General features: G+C 42.3%; 1 protein-coding gene across 1 annotated transcript in view; it reads left to right on the forward strand.

The window, feature by feature from the left end:
• IFI30 (IFI30 lysosomal thiol reductase) overlaps positions 1-23,228 on the forward strand; it is a 71,196-nt gene that overhangs the window by 15,681 nt on the left and 32,287 nt on the right. The window contains exon 2 of the mRNA XM_053702940.1: positions 22,466-22,660. Coding sequence (XP_053558915.1) covers positions 22,466-22,660 — 195 coding nt within the window. The remainder of the gene's footprint in view (positions 1-22,465; positions 22,661-23,228) is intronic.

Below are 23,228 nucleotides of genomic sequence, written 5' to 3' on the forward strand. Positions count from 1 at the left end.
TCAAGATAAGAAGAATAGGCCTTAAGGACGTAAGAGTAATTTTCGTTCCTTTCGTAACTTCAGAGGAAAGCCTTCCCCTTTTTCTTCAAAGCAGTAACAATTCAAGTCTTCTTAGAAACCCAATCAGCCTTGGAACAAGGGGAAACAATCAAAGAAACCTGCAGCTGATTCCAAAGCAGCATGAAGGGTTTGCCCCCGATCCGGGATCAGATCAGGTGGGGGGCAGACTTTCTCAGTTCCCTCAAGTCTGGATATGAGATGTCTCAGATCCCTGGACTATGGACATAGTATCCCAGGGTTACAAATTGGAATTCAAGACTTTTCCTCCCAGAGGCAGATTCCATCTCTTAAGATTATCTGCAGACCAGATAAAGAGAGAGGCGTTCTTGAAATGTATACAACATCTTTCCTCTCAGGTTCTACTCCAACCTATTTGTGGTTCCCCAAAGCAGAGGGAACTTTCCGTCCCATTCTAGACTTAAAGTGTCTAAACAAGTTTCTCAAAGTTTCATCCTTCAAGATGGATACTATACGCTCCATTCTTCCTTTAGTACAAGAGGGTCAGTTCATGACAACCATAGACCTAATGGATGCGTATCTTCATGTTCCTATTCACAGGGACCATCACAGATTCCCGAGATTTGCCTTTCTGGACAAATATTTCCAGTTCATGGCTCTTCCATTTGGTCTAGCCACGGCTCCCAGAATTTTTTCAAAGATTCTGGAGCTCTTTTGGCAGTGATCCGTTCTCGTGGAATTGCTGTGGCACCCTACCTGGATGACATATTGGTTCAGGTGCCATCTTTTCAACAAGCAAAATCTCACACAGAGATATTGTTGTCTTTTCTTCGTTCCCACAGATGGAATGTGAAGCTGGAAAAAGCTCCCTTTCCCCTGCTACAAGAGTAGTGTTCTTAGGGACCATAATAAATTCTCTATTGAAGAAGATTTTTCTGACAGGAGTTCAGGAAAAACAAAATAATTTCCTCTTGTCCCTTTCTTCAGGCTACTGCTTATCCTTCAGTGGCTCAATGTATGGAGATAATCGGTCTGATGGTGGCTTCCATGGACATCATTGCTTTTGCTCGATTTCATTAGAGAGCTTTCCAGTTGTGCATGCTTAGACAATGGAATGGCGACCATGCGGATCTATCTCAGAGAATAGAGTTAGATCAGTCGTCAAGGGACTCTCTCCCGTGGTGGATTTCTCAGGAACATCTGTCTCAGGGTACATGCTTTCGGAGACCTTCCTGGGTGATTGTGACCACAGACCTGCAGGGCTGGGGAGCAGTCTGGAACTTGTTAAAAGCTCAGGGCCTTTGGACTTGGGAGGAGTCTGCTCTTCCCATCAACATCTTGGAGTTGAGGGTGATTTACAATGCTCTATTGGCTTGGCCTCAGTTGGCCTTAGCCCAAGGGGCCTATTTATGAAAGGCCTGTCGGACATGATCCGACATGGCGGATCATGTCCAAAAGAAGGCGCTGAATGCGGAGAGCAATACGCATTCAGCATTGCACCAGCAGCTCTTGTGAACTGCTGGTGCAACGCCGCCCCCTGCAGACTCGTGGCCAATAGGATATGGAGCAGCAGTCTTTAGAAGGCTCGCAAAAACACGGAGCTTGATAGATATGCCCCTCTATCAACATGTTTGGCAACAAAATTAAATGTTATGTTGTATATGTCTCATTCACATATGTGCACACACACCCAAACAGCTACAGTGTAAGACAACCTGTAAGGCTTCCAGAAGAGGGAGGGCACTGACTCTATCTCTGATCTAAGCAGTCTTGTCAGTACGGCAAGTCCCTTAAAAAAAATTAGAAACACAATTTTTTTCTTGAGAAATGTTTATGTTACTATGTAGTGTTCTTTATGTGAAACAGAGACTCCTACATTACAATACAAGGTCTAAAAAAAAATCCCAAAGATTTTGTATAATTTCTCTCCATGCCAGCAAGGTTGTGGGTATCAGGCTCCCAGAGATATGCAGTAAAATAGCATAGCTCTGTCGGGAATTAAAGGCACAAGTTAGTCAGGTTTTTTCTTTGTTTTCTTTTTGAAGGCTCATCTTCATGTCCTAAAGGGGAATATTTTCTTGCCATACTTGCAGTTTACCATAGACTAAGCACAACAAATCTTTTCTAGAATGCAAAGCAGAAGCTCATCTTATGGGGTGGGTGGTATGGCTTTTGATTGGTTGTACTGCCCTGGTTCTGTAAAAGTAAAAACAATGGGTTTTGAAAAGCAGGAATATGTTTTAAACCATACTTTTATAATGATGCAAACACTTTTTGGTGTTTTTCTGTCCTCTGAATGAAAATATGCTCGCTGAGAAATAAATTGTCTCTTATTCTGATGAATCTTTCAGCTGAGCATTATGTAGTAAGTAGATCTTAAAGGGACATAAAACCCCATTTCTCTTGTAAGGTATATCCAGTCCACGGGTTCATCCATTACTTGTGGGATATTCTCCTTCCCAAAAGGAAGTTGCAAGAGGACACCCACAGCAGAGCTGTCTATATAGCTCCTCCCCTAACCCCCACCTCCAGTCATTCTCTTGCAACTCTCGACAAGATAGGAAGTATAAAGAGATATGTGGTGACTTAGTGTAATTTTACCTTCAATCAAGAGTTTGTTATTTTTAAACGGTACCGGCATTGTACTGTTTTACTCTCAGGCAGAAATTAGAAGAAGAATTCTGCCTGGAGGTTGATGATCTTAGCGGTTTGTAACTAAGGTCCATTGCTGTTCTCACACATAACTGAAGAGTATGGGAAAACTTCAGTTGGGGGAACGGTCTGCAGATTACCTGCTTTGAGGTATGTTCAGTATTTCTCTTGTTAAGTGTGTTCAGTCCACGGGTCATCCATTACTTATGGGATATATTCTCCTTCCCAACAGGAAGTTGCAAGAGGATCACCCAAGCAGAGCTGCTATATAGCTCCTCCCCTCACATGTCATACCCAGTCATTCTCTTGCAACCCTCAACAAAGAAGGAGGTCGCGAGAGGAGTTGGAGTTTTTACTTAATTATTCTTCAATCAAAAGTTTGTTATTTTAAAATGACACCGGAGTGTGCCGTTTTTTGTATCTCAGGCAGTATTTGGAGAAGAATCTGCCTGCGTTTTTCTATGATCTTAGCAGACGTAACTAAGATCCGCTGGCTGTTCTCGACATTCTGAGGAGTAGGGTAACTTCAGAAAGAGGGGAATAGCATGCGGGGTCCCCCGCAAATGAGGTATGTGCAGTACATTATTTTCTGGGAATGGAATTGACTAAGAAAATACTGCTGTTACCCATATGATGTAAGTACAGCCTTAAATGCAGTAGTAGCGACTGGTATCAGGCTGATAAATGTATGCGCAGTTGAGTTATTTTCTAGGGACTAGAATTTGACTGAGAAAATACTGTTAATACTGAAATAATGTTTAAGCCTTATCTGCAGTGGAACCGACTGGTAGCAGGCTTAGTGATAACTTTGCATGACATTCAAAATGTTGTTTTTTTTTTTTTTTATAATTTATTTTATTGAGGTTTCAAAAAAGCAGAACAGAAGCAAATTTTTACAGGCAATTGTAGGTGAGACATGCAAACAAGTAGTACACAAGACCAAACCACATCACCTATTCTAGAATACAAGGTACAGTTTACAAACTAAATGGCCTGTGACATAATCAACCTCATTTTTATTAATTAGAAATTCCCCAAACAAAAGAAGGCCACTCTTGGACCTTTGTAATCTCTTTTACCTTAGGAGGGGGAAACTAGTGATACTCAAAAGACCACTTTTGGGCCTTATTGCTATGACACATGCTTATCTATAAAATGAATTGTGTCGGGCCACTCTTGAACCCTGATATATAAGCAATATGAGAGGCTAGGCACAACTAAGTTACATTAATAGCTGCAGAACCAAATTGGAATTAATAGATGGAATTTCATCATAATATCCCACTTTACTAATATGTGTTACATTGGGAGAATAGGTGGACTCTGATGGCCTTTCTAGTACCTTAGGAGATATACTAGATTACTAACACATATGGCTCTTCATTAAAGACCCACCTTATCACATGTCCTATATTCACAACAACACTGTCTTATAAGTAAGAAACTATGTTAAAAATAACTATATATATTATGATCATACTAGCCCATTTTACATAGGTAAAATAAGTAAGGCATACCTCTATAAATCTATCATCTGCAAAGAGATGTATGCAATAAAAATAAAGCAGCTAAATATGCTAGGCTAATGAGTCAATAGTAGATTAAACATATGATAATAAAAATAAACACTGTACAGCTTTATACCTCATGTGGTTATTTCTAAGGATATAAAAAGAGGCATATCACCAACTAAACCCACATAGTAAATTGAATTATGCTGGCAGGAAAATTTTTGGCAGTCATATAAAATAAATAGCTGGTAATGACATGAAAATTATATTCAGTGTTACCCCTACTCAATACTCCGTATGGGAATATATTAAACTAGATGGAAACAGCTTAGCTTTATGGTATGTTAGAATGTACATCGATATTCATGTGAGAGATCCAAAGATGCAACAATACTATTCAGTGTAAAAACTAGTCTCTGATTTGGACTTTGATTATACCCATTCTATCTAAGGAGTCAGATTAAACCAAACATTAAAGCTTTAAGGAGGGCAACATCACTTACACTGTGTGCAGAATTATTAGGCAAATGAGTATTTTGACCACATCATCCTCTTTATGCATGTTGTCTTACTCCAAGCTGTATAGGCTCGAAAGCCTACTACCAATTAAGCATATTAGGTGATGTGCATCTCTGTAATGAGAAGGGGTGTGGTCTAATGACATCAACACCCTATATCAGGTGTGCATAATATTAAGCAACTTCCTTTCCTTTGGCAAAATGGGTCAAAAGAAGGACTTGACAGGCTCAGAAAAGTCAAAAATAGTGAGATATCTTGCAGAGGGATGCAGCACTCTTAAAATTGCAAAGCTTCTGAAGCGTGATCATCGAACAATCAAGCGTTTCATTCAAAATAGTCAACAGGGTCGCAAGAAGCGTGTGGAAAAACGAAGGCGCAAAATAACTGCCCATGAACTGAGAAAAGTCAAGCGTGCAGCTGCCAAGATGCCACTTGCCACCAGTTTTGCCATATTTCAGAGCTGCAACATCACTGGAGTGCCCAAAAGCACAAGGTGTGCAATACTCAGAGACATGGCCAAGGTAAGAAAGGCTGAAAGACGACCACCACTGAACAAGACACACAAGCTGAAACGTCAAGACTGGGCCAAGAAATATCTCAAGACTGATTTTTCTAAGGTTTTATGGACTGATGAAATGAGAGTGAGTCTTGATGGGCCAGATGGATGGGCCCGTGGCTGGATTGGTAAAGGGCAGAGAGCTCCAGTCCGACTCAGACGCCAGCAAGGTGGAGGTGGAGTACTGGTTTGGGCTGGTATCATCAAAGATGAGCTTGTGGGGCCTTTTCGGGTTGAGGATGGAGTCAAGCTCAACTCCCAGTCCTACTGCCAGTTTCTGGAAGACACGTTCTTCAAGCAGTGGTACAGGAAGAAGTCTGCATCCTTCAAGAAAAACATGATTTTCATGCAGGACAATGCTCCATCACACGCGTCCAAGTACTCCACAGCGTGGCTGGCAAGAAAGGGTATAAAAGAAGAAAATCTAATGACATGGCCTCCTTGTTCACCTGATCTGAACCCCATTGAGAACCTGTGGTCCATCATCAAATGTGAGATTTACAAGGAGGGAAAACAGTACACCTCTCTGAACAGTGTCTGGGAGGCTGTGGTTGCTGCTGCACGCAATGTTGATGGTGAACAGATCAAAACACTGACAGAATCCATGGATGGCAGGCTTTTGAGTGTCCTTGCAAAGAAAGGTGGCTATATTGGTCACTGATTTGTTTTTGTTTTGTTTTTGAATGTCAGAAATGTATATTTGTGAATGTTGAGATGTTATATTGGTTTCACTGGTAAAAATAAATAATTGAAATGGGTATATATTTGTTTTTTGTTAAGTTGCCTAATAATTATGCACAGTAATAGTCACCTGCACACACAGATATCCCCCTAAAATAGCTATAACTAAAAACAAACTAAAAACTACTTCCAAAAATATTCAGCTTTGATATTAATGAGTTTTTTGGGTTCATTGAGAACATGGTTGTTGTTCAATAATAAAATTAATCCTCAAAAATACAACTTGCCTAATAATTCTGCACTCCCTGTATGTTCGAAGCTAGGTAAAACAGCGTTGGAGAGTTAAGTTAACAAATAAACAGGGGTCATTATTCCTAGGGGTCTCTTAGATAATCAGAAGGGACTTCATCATTACAAAAGACTCCAGACTGGAACTCCTGTTAAATGTTCATTATCTTGATACCTGTGGTAGGTGTATAATCCCTTTATATCTAATTAAGTAACATAGCCGGATAATATGGCGGAGGGGGACACAGTCAAACACCTCCGGCAGTCTAGTCATCCAATTCAGCATCATGATCCGAAATGACAGTACATCCCCAGCACCGCTCATTTTCAGATGTAAACATTAACGGTGATGGGAAATTGCTCCACAGAGTCAGCCTATACCAGTATGTCCCAGAAATTGCACACAACCCGCCGGTGGGGTTGGATTCCATATGGCCTGATAGACAGTGGGGTTTCGTAGCCCAATGGAGCTTAATGAAGCACTTCCAGCGCTCAGACCCTCTACTGCAGCTAAGCTGATCCTACTCACAGTATACGGGTCTCTGGAAGCAAGGAAAGCCCACCTAGACATATCTCCACCTAGCGGATCAGGCCCTTTATATCGGCTGTGTGGTGAGAGGAGTGTTAGGGAGACCTGGTTTGATTTTCGCCGCCATCTTCTCCCACGCCCGGTCCTCCGAGGTATACGGCCCCCTTTAGGCCACAACCTCAGTGGCAATGTTCCGATCGTAACTTTAACCGGAGGGGCAGGTAAGTTAGTTACGGTGTGAGAGGGCGGAAGGGATATCTCAGCTCTTAGCAAGACCTCCGGAGGTGCCAAAGAAAGTCGGTCCTCATCTTCTTGTGGGGCGGACTGAGGTCGAGTGCTGAGCCCACTGGATATTAAGGAGGACAGTTTCTGAAAATGTTCTTCCAGTAAGGAGATAAATGCAGCTTCTGTTAGGCAAATATTGAGTGCCATAGCGCAGTGTTTAGAGAAGGACAGCTTAGTAAGCTGTTGTACCCGGATCGCCGGGGGGGGTTAGGTGACGGTCGGGCCTGGTTCTGGGCCGCCTCTGCGTACCTCACCGTTCCAGTATAACAGGGAAGAAGTTAGCTCCACTTTTTAGGTCAAACTGATCAGTAGGATCTATGATTTAGATATATAACACTTTCGATCGTAGGTGATGCCGTAGTCAGATGATATGCAATGGAAATATCAATCCAGCTCTTCAGCCCCTGAAATATGCTGCCATCATGGCCGCCGCCCGCAAGCATCCCCTAAAATGTTGTTTTTAAAACGTTTACTGGCATGTTATTCGTTTTGTGAGGTACTTGGTGATAAATCTTTTTGGGCATGATTTTTTTCCACATGGCTAACGTATTTTCTGCATAGAAACCGTTATATCAGGTCTCCCACTGTTGTAATATGAGTAGGAGGGACCTTGTTTTAGCGCCTTGTTGCGCAGTTAAAATTCTAGCACAGTCTTCCTGTTTCTTCCTCCTTGATCCAGGACGTCTCTAGAGAGCTCAGGGGTCTTCAAAATTCGTTTTTGAGGGAGGTAATCAGTCACAGCAGATCTGTGACAGTGTGTTTGACTGTGATAAAAGCGTTAAATCTTAATTTGATTTCCGTTTTTGGGTATTGAGGGGTTAATCATCCTTTTGCTAATGGGTGCAATCCTCTGCTAATTAATACATTTCTCGTTAAGAATTGTTCACTATAACTGAATTAGTTTTCTTTGTTATTCAACTGTGTTTTTAAAAGCGCTGCAGCGTTTTTTTTATTGCTTGTAAACTTATTGAAAGTGATTTCCAAGCTTGTTAGCTTCATTGCTAGTCTGTTTAAACATGTCTGATACAGAGGAATCTGCTTGTTCATTATGTTCAAAAGCCGATGTGGAGCCCAATAGAAATATGTGTACCAATTGTATTGATATTACTTTGAATAAAAGTCAATCTGTACCGATAAAGAAATTATCACCAGACAACGAGGGGGAAGTTATGCCGTCTAACTCTCCTCACGTGTCAGTACCTGCGTCTCCCGCTCGGGAGGTGCGTAAGATTGAGGCGCCAAGTACATCAAGGCCCTTACAAATCACTTTACATGATATGGCTAATGTTATGAAAGAAGTATTATACAATATGCCAGAATTAAGAGGCAAGCGCGATAGCTCTGGGTTAAGGACAGAGCGAGCTGATGACACGAGAGCCATGTCCGATACTGCGTCACAATTTGCAGAACATGAGGACGGTGAGCTTCATTCTGTCGGTGACGGTTCTGATCCGGGGAGACCGGATTCAGAAATTTCAAATTTTAAATTTAAGCTTGAGAACCTCCGCGTGTTACTAGGGGAGGTGTTAGCGGCTCTGAATGATTGCGACACGGTGGCAATCCCAGAGAAATTATGTAGGTTGGATAGATACTATGCGGTACCGGTGTGTACTGACGTTTTTCCTATACCAAAAAGGCTTACAGAAATTATTAGTAAGGAGGGGGATAGACCCGATGTGCCCTTTTCCCCTTCTCCGATATTTAGAAAAATGTTCCCTATAGACGCCACCACACGAGACTTATGGCAGACGGTCCCTAAGGTGGAGGGAGCAGTTTCTACTTTAGCCAAGCGTACCACTATCCCGGTGGAGGATAGCTGTGCTTTCTCAGATCCAATGGATAAAAAATTAGAGGGTTACCTTAAGAAAATGTTTGTTCAACAAGGTTTTATATTGCAGCCTCTTGCATGCATTGCGCCTGTCACGGCTGCAGCGGCATTCTGGTTTGAGTTTCTGGAAGCACAGCACCATTGGATGAGACTTTGAGCAAAGTTAGAACGCTTAAACTGGCTAATGCGTTTGTTTCGGATGCTGTAGTGCATTTAACCAAACTTACGGCTAAAAATTCCGGATTCGCCATACAGGCACGCAGGGCGCTATGGCTTAAATCCTGGTCAGCAGATGTAACTTCTAAGTCTAAACTACTTAACATTCCTTTCAAAGGGCAGACCTTATTCGGGCCCGGCTTGAAGGAAATTATTGCTGACATTACGGGAGGTAAGGGCCACACCCTTCCTCAGGACAGGGCCAAATCAAAGGCCTGTCACGGCTGCAGCGGCATTCTGGTTTGAGTCTCTGGAAGCACAGCACCATTGGATGAGACTTTGAGCAAAGTTAGAACGCTTAAACTGGCTAATGCGTTTGTTTCGGATGCTGTAGTGCATTTAACCAAACTTACGGCTAAAAATTCCGGATTCGCCATACAGGCGCGCAGGGCGCTATGGCTTAAATCCTGGTCAGCAGATGTAACTTCTAAGTCTAAACTACTTAACATTCCTTTCAAAGGGCAGACCTTATTCGGGCCCGGCTTGAAGGAAATTATTGCTGACATTACGGGAGGTAAGGGCCACACCCTTCCTCAGGACAGGGCCAAATCAAAGGCCAAACAGTCTAATTTTCGTGCCTTTCGTAACTTCAAGGCAGGAGCAGCATCAACTTCCTCCGCTCCAAAACAGGAAGGAACTACTGCTCGTTACAGACAGGGTTGGAAAGGCAACCAGTCATGGAACAAGGGCAAGCAGGCCAGAAAGCCTACTTCCGCCCCTAAGACAGCATGAAGACAGGGCCCCTTCTCCGGAGACGGATCTAGTGGGGGGCAGACTTTCTCTCTTCGCCCAGGCCTGGGCAAGAGATGTACAGGATCCCTGGACGTTGGAGATTATATCTCAGGGATACCTTCTGGATTTCAAAACTTCTCCTCCACAAGGGAGGTTTCATCTGTCAAGGTTATCAACAAACCTAGTAAAGAAAGAGGCATTTCTACAATGTGTACAAGATCTCTTAGTGATGGGAGTGATCCACCCAGTTCCGCGAACGGAACGAGGACAAGGGTTTTACTCAAATCTATTTGTGGTTCCCAAAAAAGAGGGAACCTTCAGACCAATCTTAGACTTAAAAATCTTAAACAAATTCCTAAGGGTTCCATCGTTCAAGATGGAAACCATTCGGACCATCCTGCCCATGATCCAAGAGGGTCAATATATGACCACAGTGGACTTAAAGGATGCCTACCTTCACATACCGATTCACAAAGATCATTATCGGTACCTAAGATTTGCCTTTCTAGACAGGCATTACCAGTTTGTAGCTCTTCCCTTCAGGTTAGCTACGGCCCCGAGAATTTTTACAAAGGTTCTGGGCTCACTTCTGGCTGTACTAAGACCACGAGGCATAGCGGTGGCTCCGTACCTAGACGACATTCTGATTCAAGCGTCAAGTTTTCAAAATGCAAAGTCTCATACAGAGATAGTTCTAGCATTTCTGAGGTCGCATGGGTGGAAAGTGAACGTGGAAAAGAGTTCTCTGTTACCGCTCACAAGGGTTCCTTTTCTAGGGACTCTTATAGATTCTGTAGAGATGAAGATTTACCTGACGGAGTCCAGGTTATCAAAGATTCTCAATGCTTGCCGTGCCCTTCACTCCATTCCAAGCCCATCAGTAACTCAGTGTATGGAAGTAATCGGCTTGATGGTCGCGGCAATGGACATAGTGCCATTTGCGCGCCTGCATCTCAGACCGCTGCAACTATGCATGCTAAGTCAGTGGAACGGGGATTACTCAGATCTGTCCCCTTTGCTAAATCTGGACCAGGAGACCAGAGATTCTCTTCTCTGGTGGTTGTCACGGGTTCATCTGTCCGAAGGAATGACCTTTCGCAGACCAGATTGGACGATTGTAACAACAGATGCCAGCCTTCTAGGCTGGGGAGCAGTCTGGAACTCCCTCAAGGCTCAGGGATCGTGGACTCAGGAGGAGAAACTCCTACCAATCAACATTCTAGAATTAAGAGCAATATTCAATGCTCTTCTAGCTTGGCCTCAGTTAGCAACACTGAGGTTCATCAGGTTTCAGTCGGACAACATCACGACCGTGGCTTACATCAATCATCAAGGGGGAACCAGGAGTTCCCTAGCGATGTTGGAAGTCTCGAAGATAATTCGCTGGGCAGAGTCACACTCTTGCCACCTGTCAGCGATCTACATCCCAGGTGTGGAGAACTGGGAAGCGGATTTTCTAAGTCGCCAGACTTTTCATCCTGGGGAGTGGGAACTACACCGGGAGGTATTTGCTCAACTGATTCGTCGTTGGGACAAACCGGATCTGGATCTTATGGCATCTCGCCAGAACGCCAAGCTTCCTTGTTACGGATCCAGGTCCAGGGACCCAGGAGCGGTGCTGGTAGATGCACTTGCAGCCCCTTGGGTTTTCAACATAGCTTATGTGTTTCCACCTTTTCCGTTGCTACCTCGAATGATTGCCAGGATCAAACAGGAGATAGCATCGGTGATTCTGATAGCGCCTGCGTGGCCACGCAGGACCTGGTATGCAGACCTAGTGGACATGTCGTCCTGTCCACCATGGTCTCTACCTCTGAGGCAGGACCTTCTAATTCAGGGTCCTTTCAACCATCCAAACCTAATTTCTCTGAGGCTGACTGCTTGGAGATTGAACGCTTGATTCTATCAAAGCGTGGGTTTTCGGATTCGGTTATTGATACATTGATACAGGCTCGGAAACCTGTTACCAGAAAAATTTACCATAAGATATGGCGTAAATATTTATATTGGTGTGAATCCAAGAGTTACTCATGGAGTAAGGTTAGGATTCCTAGGATATTGGCTTTTCTACAAGAGGGTTTAGAAAAGGGCTTATCCGCTAGTTCACTAAAGGGACAGATTTCTGCTCTGTCTATTCTTTTACACAAGCGTCTGGCAGGGAATCCAGACGTCCAGGCTTTTTGTCAGGCTTTGGCTAGGATTAAGCCTGTGTTTAAGGCTGTTGCTCCTCCGTGGAGCTTAAACTTGGTTCTTAAAGTTCTTCAGGGTGTTCCGTTTGAACCCCTTCATTCCATTGATATTAAGCTTTTATCTTGGAAAGTTCTGTTTTTGATGGCTATTTCCTCGGCTCGAAGAGTCTCGGAGTTATCTGCCTTACATTGTGATTCTCCTTATCTGATCTTTCATTCAGACAAGGTAGTCCTGCGTACTAAACCTGGGTTTTTGCCTAAGGATGTTTCTAACAGGAATATCAATCAAGAGATTGTTGTTCCATCATTGTGTCCTAATCCTTCTTCAAAGAAGGAACGTCTTTTGCATAATCTAGACGTGGTCCGTGCCCTGAAGTTCTACTTACAGGCAACTAAAGATTTTCGACAAACTTCTTCCCTGTTTGTCGTTTACTCTGGACAGAGGAGAGGTCAAAAGGCTTCGGCTACCTCTCTCTCTTTTTGGCTTCGTAGCATAATACGTTTAGCCTATGAGACTGCGGGACAGCAGCCTCCTGAAAGAATTACAGCTCATTCCACTAGAGCTGTGGCTTCCACTTGGGCCTTTAAAAATGAGCCCTCTGTTGAACAGATTTGCAAGGCTGCAACTTGGTCTTCACTTCATACTTTTTCCAAATTTTACAAATTTGACACTTTTGCTTCTTCGGAGGCTGTTTTTGGGAGAAAGGTTCTACAGGCAGTGGTTCCTTCTGTTTAATGTTCCTGCCTTGTCCCTCCCTTCATCCGTGTACTTTAGTTTTGGTATTGGTATCCCATAAGTAATGGATGACCCGTGGACTGAACACACTTAACAAGAGAAAACATAATTTATGCTTACCTGATAAATTTATTTCTCTTGTAGTGTGTTCAGTCCACGGCCCGCCCTGTCTTTTTGAGGCAGGTTCTAAATTTTAAATTATAACTCCAGTCACCACTGCACCCTATAGTTTCTCCTTTCTCGTCTTGTTTCGGTCGAATGACTGGATATGACATGTGAGGGGAGGAGCTATATAGCAGCTCTGCTTGGGTGATCCTCTTGCAACTTCCTGTTGGGAAGGAGAATATATCCCATAAGTGGATGACCCGTGGACTGAACACACTACAAGAGAAATAAATTTATCAGGTAAGCATAAATTATGTTTTTTATTTCTAGAGAGATGAATAAAAGTTCTAGAAAATGCTGACAGAGCCTTGTGTATTTGAGGTAAGCTAGATGCAGTGATTTAACAATGACTGGGATCATGCTTACAAAACAGGGTAATACTGTACTCATGTTAATACTCATATTACTTAGTTACAAAACGTTTTCATGTTTCATAAATAGGACGTTTCTTCTCTGAGGGAGATAAGTCTTTTCTTGGGGCCTAGTTTTCCACATGGCTAGTTAGATACTCCTAGGAGTATTTTCTTAAGGCCCCTCTGACATCCAGTACATGGTGGGAGGGGCCTATTTTCGCGCTCTAGATGCGCAGTTTCCTTCAGACTGAGACATCCAGCTTCCCTAGAGGAGTCCTCTGGCATCTGAGGACCATTATAGAGGGTTTATTTCTTCCCTAAATCGTATTTGAGGGCAGGTAGGAGCCTCAGCAGAGCTGTGGCAAGGTGCTTAACAGTCTTTTACCGGTGGTTGACGTTTTTTAAATCCGGTTTGGGGGCTAAGGGGTTAATCATCCATTTGCAAGTGGGTGCAATGTTGCTTTAGTCCCTTACACACACTGTAAAAATTTCGAAGACTTTACTATATTTTTACACTGTTTTGCAGTTTAAGTGCTAGTTTTTTTCTCTTAAAGGCACAGTAACGTTTTTGTTTAATTGCTGTTTCACATTTATTAAAGTGTTTTCCAAGCTTGCTTGTTTCATTACTAGTCTGTTAAACATGTCTGACATAGAGGAAACTCCTTGTTCAATATGTTTGGAAGCCATTGTGGAACCCCCTCTTAGAATGTGTACCAAATGTACTGAAATTTCTATAAACTATAAAGACCATATTATGGCGCTTAAAGATTTATCTCCAGAGGATTCTCTGACTGAAAAAAGGGAGATTATGCCATCTAGCTCTCCCCATGTGTCAGAACCTATAACTCCCGCTCAAGTGACGCCAAGTACATCTAGCGTGTCTAATTCTTTTACCTTACAGAACATGGCAGCAGTTATGAATGCTACCCTCTCAGAGGTATTGTCCAAACTGCCAGGGTTACAAGGAAAGCGAGACAGCTCTGGGGCTAGAACAAATACAGAGCTTTCTGACGCTTTAATACCTGTGTCCGATATACCCTCACAATACTCAGAAGCCGAGGCAGGAGAGCTTCTATCTGTGGGTGACATTTCAGATTCAGGGAAGGCGTTGCTTCAGTCTGATTCTGAAATGACAGCGTTTAAATTTAAGCTCGAACACCTCCGCTTATTGCTTAGGGAGGTTTTAGCAACTCTGGATGACTGTGAACCCATTGTAGTTCCAGAGAAATTGTGTAAGATGGACAAATACTTTGCAGTGCCTGTTTACACTGATGTTTTTCCAGTCCCTAAGAGGTTTTCGGAAATTATTACTAAGGAATGGGATAGACCAGGTGTGCCATTCTCTCCCCCTCCTGCTTTTAAAAAGATGTTTCCCATAGATGCCGCCATACGGGACTCGTGGCAGACGGTCCCTAAGGTGGAGGGAGCAGTCTCTACCCTAGCTAAGCGTACAACTATCCCCGTCGAGGACAGTTGTGCTTTCCTAGATCCTATGGATAAAAAATTGGAGGGTCTCCTTAAGAAAATTTTTATACATCAAGGTTTTATTCTCCAGCCTCTTGCATGCATTGCCCCAGTTACTGCTGCAGCGGCTTTTTGGTTCGAGTCTCTTGAGGATGCTCTACAGGTGGAGACCTGTTAGATGCTATTTTAGACAGGATTAAAGCTCTTAAGTTAGCTAATTCCTTTATCTCTGACGCTGTTTTTCATTTAACCAAGCTAACGGCTAAGAATTCAGGTTTTGCCATTCTGGCGCGTAGGGCGCTATGGCTTAAGTCCTTGTCAGCAGACGTTACTTCAAAGTCTAAGCTTCTTAACATCCCCTTCAAGGGACAGACCCTATTCAGGCCTGGTCTGAAGGAGATAATTTCTGATATTACTGGAGGAAAAGGTCATGCCCTTCCTCAAGATAGGTCCAATAAGTTAAGGACCAAACAGAATAATTTTCGTTCCTTTCGAAACTTCAAGAGTGGCGCAGCTTCAGCTTCCTCTAATGCAAAACAAGAGGGAAATTTCGCCCAGTCCAAACCAGTCTGGAGACATAACCAGGCTTGGAACAAGGGGAAGCAGGCCAAAAAACCTGCTGCTGCCTCTAAGACAGCATGAAGGAGTAGCCCCTGATCCGGGAACGGATCTAGTAGGGGGCAGACTTTCTCTCTTCGCTCAGGCTTGGGCAAGAGACGTCCAGGATCCCTGGGCACTAGAGATTGTTTCCCAGGGATATCTTCTGGAATTCAAAGGTTCATCTCCAAAGGGGAGATTTCACCTCTCACAACTATCTGCGAACCAGATAAAGAGAGAGGCATTCTTACGTTGCGTTGAAGACCTACTGGTTATGGGAGTGATCCACCCAGTTCCAAAGGAGGAACAGGGGCAGGGTTTCTATTCAAACCTGTTTATAGTTCCCAAAAAAGAGGGAACATTCAGACCAATCTTGGATCTCAAGATCCTAAACAAATTTCTCAGGGTCCCATCTTTCAAGATGGAGACAATCCAAACCATCCTCCCTATGATCCAGGAGGGTCAATATATGACTACCGTGGACTTAAAGGATGCTTATCTCTACATTCCGATTCACCGAGATCATCATCAGTTCCTCAGGTTCGCCTTCCTAGACAGGCATTACCAGTTTGTGGCTCTTCCCTTCAGATTAGCCATGGCGCCAAGAATCTTTACGAAGGTTCTAGGGTCTCTACTGGCGGTTCTAAGGCCGCGGGGCATAGGGGTGGCTCCTTACCTAGACGACATCCTGATCCAGGCGTCGACTTTTCAAATCGCCATGTCCCATACGGACATTGTTCTGGCCTTTCTGAGGTCTCACGGGTGGAAGGTGAACAGAGAAAAGAGTTCACTCTCCCCTCTCACAAGAGTTTCCTTCCTAGGAACTCTGATAGATTCAGTAGAAATGAAAAATTTTCTGACAGAAGTCAGGATATCAAAGCTTCTAACTTCTTGCCGTGCTCTTCCATAGCTTCTCGAGCCAATTCTCGGCCGTCAGTGGCTCAGTGTATGGAAATGATCGGCCTGATGGTAGCAGCAATGGACATAGTTCTGTTTGCCCGCATACATCTCAGACCACTGCAACTACACAGATTTGTCTCCTCTGTCTGTTAAATCTGGATCAAGAGACCAGGGATTCTCTTCTCTGGTGGTTATCTCAGGTCCATCTGTCCAGGGGAATGAGTTTCCGCAGGCCAGAGTGGACTATAGTGATGACAGATGCCAGCCTTCAGAGCGATATTCAATGCTCTTCAGGCTTGGCCTCAGCTAGCTGCGGTCAGATTCATCAGATTTCAGTCGAACAATATCACAACTGTAGCCTATATCAACCATCAGGGGGGAACAAGGAGTCCCCTGGCAATGATGGAGGTTTCCAAGATAATTCTTTGGGCAGAGGTTCACTCTTGCCATCTCTCAGCTATCCATATCCCAGGAGTAGAGAACTGGGAGGCGGACTTTCTAAGTCGGCAGACTTTTCATCCGGGGGAGTGGGAGCTCCATCCGGAGGTATTTGCCCAGCTGATTCAACTATGGGGCAAACCAGAACTGGATCTGATGGCGTCTCGTCAGAATGCCAAGCTTCCTCGTTACGGGTCCAGGTCAAGGGATCCCCAGGCAACGCTGATAGATGCTCTAGCAGTGCCCTGATCCTTCAGCCTGGCTTATGTGTTTCCACCATTTCCTCTCCTCCCTCGTCTGATTGCTAAGATCATGCAGGAGAGAGCTTCAGTGATTTTGATAGCACCTGCATGGCCACGCAGGACTTGGTATGCAGATCTGGTGGACATGTCATCCTTTCCACCATGGACTCTGCCGCTGAGGCAGGACCTTCTACTCCAAGGTCCATTCAAACATCCAAATCTAATTTTTCTGCGTCTGACTGCTTGGAGATTGAACGCTTGATTTTATCAAAACGTGGTGTCTCCGAGTCGGTCATTGATACCTTGATTCAGGCTCGAAAGCCTGTCACCAGGAAAATCTATCATAAGATATGGTGTAAATATCTTCATTGGTGTGAATCCAAGGGTTACTCGTGGAGTAAGGTCAGGATTCCTAGGATATTATCTTTTCTCCAAGAAGGATTGGAAAAGGGATTATCGGCTAGTTCCTTAAAGGGACAGATTTCTGCTCTGTCTATTCTTTTGCACAAGCGTCTGGCTGATGTTCCAGACGTTCAGGCGTTTTGTCAGGCTTTGGTTAGAATCAGGCCTGTGTTTAAACCTGTTGCTCCGCCATGGAGTTTAAATTTAGTTCTTAAAGTTCTTCAAGGGGTTCCGTTTGAACCTTTGCATTCCATAGATATCAAGCTTTTATCTTGGAAAGTTCTGTTCCTAGTAGCTATCTCTTCGGCTCGAAGAGTTTCAGAGTTATCTGCCTTACAGTGTGATTCCCCGTATCTGATCTTCCATGCAGATAAGGTAGTTTTGCGTACCAAACCTGGGTTTCTTCCTAAGGTGGTATCTAATAAGAATATCAATCAGGAAATTGTTGTTCCGTCACTGTGTCCTAATCCTACTTCAAAAAAGGAACGTCTGTTACACAATCTTGACGTGGTTGGTGCTTTAAAGTTTTATTTGCAAGCTACTAAGGATTTTCGTCAAACATCTGCATTGTTTGTTGTCTATTCTGGAAAGAGGAGAGGCCAAAAGGCTTCGGCAACTTCTCTTTCTTTTTGGCTGAGAAGCATAATCTGTTTAGCTTATGAGACTGCTGGCCAGCAGCCTCCTGAAAGAATTACAGCTCATTCTACTAGAGCGGTAGCTTCCACATGGGCTTTTAAACATGAGGCCTCTGTTGAACAGATTTGTAAGGCGGCGACTTGGTCTTCGCTTCATACTTTTTCTTAGTTCTACAAATTTGATACTTTTGCTTCCTCGGAGGCTATTTTTGGGAGAAAGGTCTTACAGGCAGTGGTGCCTTCCGTTTAAGTTCCTGCCTTGTCCCTCCCTTCATCCGTGTCCTAAAGCTTTGGTATTGGTATCCCACAAGTAATGGATGAACCCGTGGACTGGATACACCTTACAAGAGAAAACAAAATGTATGCTTACCTGATAAATTTCTTTCTCTTGTGGTGTATCCAGTCCACGGCCCACCCTGTCACTTTAAGGCAGGTGTTTTTATTTTTAAAACTACAGTCACCACTAAACCCTATAGTTTCTCCTTTTTCTTACTTGTCTTCGGTCGAATGACTGGAGGTGGGGGTTAGGGGAGGAGCTATATAGACAGCTCTGCTGTGGATGTCCTCTTGCAACTTCCTGTTGGGAAGGAGAATATCCCACAAGTAATGGAAGAACCCGTGGACTGGATACACCACAAGAGAAAGAAATTTATCAGGTAAACATAAATTTTGTTATTTTTCTTTCATGATTCAGATGGAGCATACAATTTTAAAGAAATTGACTTCTATTATTTAATTTTATTTGTTCTCTTTTGTTGAAAAGCAGGAACGTAAGCTCAGCTGTGAGCACTATATGGCAGCAGTAGTGCAAGAATGTTATCCATGTGCAAGAGAACTAGATGGCAGCACTACTTCCTGCCATGAAGTGCTCCAGACACTTAAGTATCTCTTGAACAAAGAATACCATGGGAACAAAGCAACTTTGATAATATAATTAAAAATGTGTGTGCTCTGTCTGAATCACAAAAGAAAATATATAGGTTTCATATCCCTTTAAATTAGAGAAACATAGAGAAGACAAGAAGGTCATTGTTTTAAAGGAGTGCCATAATAGGCTAATATTTTTTGTTGTTGATGAGAAGACAGCATATAACTCACTTTATATCAAATCAACTGCACTTAATAGTGTTTGTGATTGTTTTCAATTGCCAAAGGCTTTTCATCACTTACTAAAAACACAAAAAACATATACATTTTTTTTTTTTTTTTTAAATATTTTTATTGAGGTTTAATTCCAGCTTACAAGCATAAAATAAACAGCAGAATAGTCAAAACATACAATCCTTTCCAAGGTTAGATACACTGCATGTCATAATGGATAAATATATCTTAGCCATATAAAGACGTGGAAAATTAGAAGTAACTAAAAGGGATGCCGGAAGATAACTCTATGCCCTCCAAATTACATATAGGGCCACTTTTGGACCCTGCATTGGAACAAAGTAGAAAAAGAAAAAGAAAAAAAAAAGAATACAGAGGGCAATAATGGTCAAAATGAGGCCGCTCTTGGGTCTCAACATGCAACCTCAGTTTTCTCATGTATATAATATGTAGTTAAATAATGAACCATATCTTATCCATATAAAATAAACAATAAAATACTATCTGTAAAAACTTTCTATGGTGACGGATTTCAAAGCAAAGCAATCAGTTGCGTCTTAATGTAGCAATCAAGATAAAACAAATAGGGCCACTCCTGGACCCTCAGGACTATAAATAGGTCTAATGTATAACCGTAACCTGAAACATCAGAATATGACAGAGAATAAAGTCTTAAAGGTTAATCCAACAAACAGTAATAAAAAAATCATAGCTGTCATGAGGGAACTCTAAAAACTTGAGTATGAGGGTTCCAAATTTGGTATATCTAGCTCATCTGAAAACATATATATAGTCATTTTAATATATAGTTTCATTAGGGCTATATGCTTAACTCTAATCTAACATGGTGGAGTATAATTATATTGTGCTAATACATTGCGTAAGATAACCCAGTATTGTAACATTCACTAAAGTAGTATATTGCAATCTTGCACCTCCTATTGTAAAAAGGACTATATCTAATTATAATAATAAATAATGAAGTCTTTATATCAATACTTAGAGAGGTAGAGCTGGAACTTTCAAGGCCCATAAAATGATCATCCCTCATGTGCATGAGAACCGGTAAAATTGCTAGAGTAAGGATCCCTGAGCATACTATATATGTTCTATGAAATATCCTCCTATCATCTAGGAAAGGTGCTCAGGGCAAAGGAATACACTTATAATATAGCATACCTTGTAAATAAAATGCTATAAGGGGACCCAAAGCCTCTATCCAATATTAAGGGACATTAGGGTCATAAAGTGGGTGTGACTCAAGAACTAAAATTAGTGAGTACCTAGTGACTAAAGTCGTATGCAATAATGGGTTGAAAACATAATAGTGAAACATCTGCAGTCAGCAATGGGATTATATTACGATACAATAGAAGAATATCACACATAATAAAAAGCTTAATAGCTAAATTGAACAAGCAGCCTAAAGTAACATATGTCCAGATTAAATTATCAGTAGAGGCCACACAATATAAGTCACAGTACATAGATGTTCATCCATAGCTATCCTGTAAGCCAAACATATTAGAAATGTAATGTCACTGAATACAAGCCATCCAATCAAGAGCTCACTGTAATTACAAGTAGGTTAAAATGATCTACCAGTTCCCATGATCCGGGGGCGTCCGTGCAGTGAGCAAGGTGATATACCCAGCACCTATCCCACACCTCTCTTGACAATAGTATATACTCCAGCATTTATAAAAAAGGTGGCCGGCTGAAAAAGTAACGACACATATTCACCACTTTGAATAAAGGCTTGCCGCATGGATAATCTTCGATAGGACCTGTGAAGTTGTAGCGCCAATTTAACAAGGGTCCTACTCTCCTCTTGAAGTAGTCCATCTGGCAAGTTATAAAGAGTACCAGGCTGCTCGTGTGCGGTGTCTCTTATGTCACAGTAGTTATGTAAATGCGTGACTAATGTCTGCAGCGCTCCCTCCGTGCGGTCTTGTGCAGCATGTAAATGACCCATGTCCCGTCTCCAGGGGTCGGCCGCAATTCCCGGAGCGGGGGCAGGAACAATCATTGACCGCATGCAGGGTTCTTGAAGCACCGACACAAGTGAATCTTGCGCCTGATAAGTAGGTAGCTGAGGTGTCGGTCTCCACATATTGTAGTTAATTCTTGTGACTGCTGCACTATTAGCACATCCCAATGGTGGTCTAACTGCCTGTGTATCTCTAAGTTGTGATGGCAAGGTTAAGTGCGCCATTGTCTTGCAGAGTTTGCATTCAAAGTCCTCAAATAAAGCCAGAATGGCATGACAGAGTTCCTCCATGATCAGTAAGCTGATGGATTACGGTATAGCAGATACTTCTGAAAGCTATGTAGAAGAATTAACCCATTTCAGGATTTCTTATTACGGTATAGCAGATATAAAATTAGTGCTTCGTTATGAGCTTGTAACCCAGAAGTCTGGGGGGGGTACTGTGCGGCTGCCCCAACTTCGCTGCTTCTCTCCACAAGAGTAGGCCTTACAGGCCACGCTGCTTATAAGTTCTTTAGATGGCTAGGAAGTTGAACCGAAGAACATAGGTCAGGTACAAAGCTTAGGAATACTTTCCTGAATCTTGTAAACTTTCTGTGATATAAAGCTACTAAGGAAATAATAGCTTAGTATTGAAAATATGATATAAAGTCAGGAGCTCTTCAAAAACATGTCCTGCCGCATCGGCTGTAGGCACCGCCCCCAAAAACATATACATTTTATTATTAATCCAATCCTTTTCTTTTACTATGTGTTTAACTCCTTCAAAAGGAACACTTCTGGAACATTCTCATTCTACTCCAGATGTGGATACAGCCAGTGACTGGAGCATACACATATATGCTTACTTCTCATTTGCTCACCAGATATATCCTCAGATGGAGTAGCATAGGAGCACACCTTCCAGTGTGTATTTACTATTTGTTTTAGTTATAGGGGTTAAACACATATAGTAAATTAAAGGAATTTATTTCTAAATAAGATGTTCTTCAAGAACATAAGAATGTCTCTTTAACAGTGCTTGGCTTTACTTATTAATGTTCATCAGGTATATCTATTTGTGTATGTAGTATGACTAAAAACCTCACAATACTTGTGCCAAAACCTTATTTATACGACGCACACCATCTATTTGAAGCCATAACTGTGGTGCAGATTATACTTGTTGTTTTCCTCTTTAACTGATTTCAGTTTTTTTTTTTACATTTGTTAATGTTGTCTGTTCTACAAGGGGAGATTTTAATTTTTTGTTGAATTAGTTTGTTCTGTAACATTTATTTTGTATGCAGGTCTTTTGCAATGCAGTGAATAATGTCCCTTTAAGAATGATAAGAGAACATGTCCCCATGTTGTAGGAAGTGTAACTGCAACCAATGGCTAGATTTGCCTTTGGGCAGTAATGTATCCTAAGACTAAAAAAAATTGTCTTGATTTTCAGGTGGAGAAGCAATGCTTGGAATTCTACACGCACCTTGGTGAAAAGAAGTCATCTGCTCCAGCAGTACAAGTGGAGTTGTATTATGAATGTCTGTGTGGGGGCTGCCGTAATTTTCTCTGCTTTCAACTTTTTCCAACATGGCTGATGTTAAATGAGATAATGAATGTGACACTGGTGCCTTATGGGAATGCAATGGTAAGACAACGCCAGGATTTACTTTAAAGAAACAAACCCTAAAAAATTATTTCATGATTCAGACAGAGGGGCCCATTTATCAAGCTCCGTATGGTTCAGGTTTTTTCTCAGGCAGCATTAGAAGAAGAATCTACCTGAGTTTGTGTATGATCTTAGCGGACGTAACTAAGATCCATTTGCTGTTCTCGGCCATTCTGAGGAGCGAGGTAACTTCAGAACAGGGGACAGCGGGCAGGGTTCACCTGCAAGGAGGTATGTTGCAGTATATTATTTTCTAAGGAATGGAATTGACTGAGAAAATACTGCTAATACCGATGTAATGTAAGTACAGCCTTAAATGCAGTAGTAGCAACTGGTATCAGGCTGATATGTATGTATGTTTACACTGAAGTATTTCTGGGGAATGACACTTCACTAAGAAAATACTGTATACATATAACTTATAGCCTATTCTGCAGTGAGAGCGGCTAGCAGCAGGCTTTTTAATAACATTTCATAATTTTATATTTAAAACGTTTACTGGCATGTTAATCGTTTTTTTCTCTGAGGTACTTGGTGAAAAATTTTA

The sequence above is a fragment of the Bombina bombina genome, chromosome 2 (genome assembly GCF_027579735.1).
Source record: "Bombina bombina isolate aBomBom1 chromosome 2, aBomBom1.pri, whole genome shotgun sequence".
In the NCBI taxonomy this organism is placed as follows: Eukaryota; Metazoa; Chordata; class Amphibia; order Anura; family Bombinatoridae; genus Bombina; species Bombina bombina.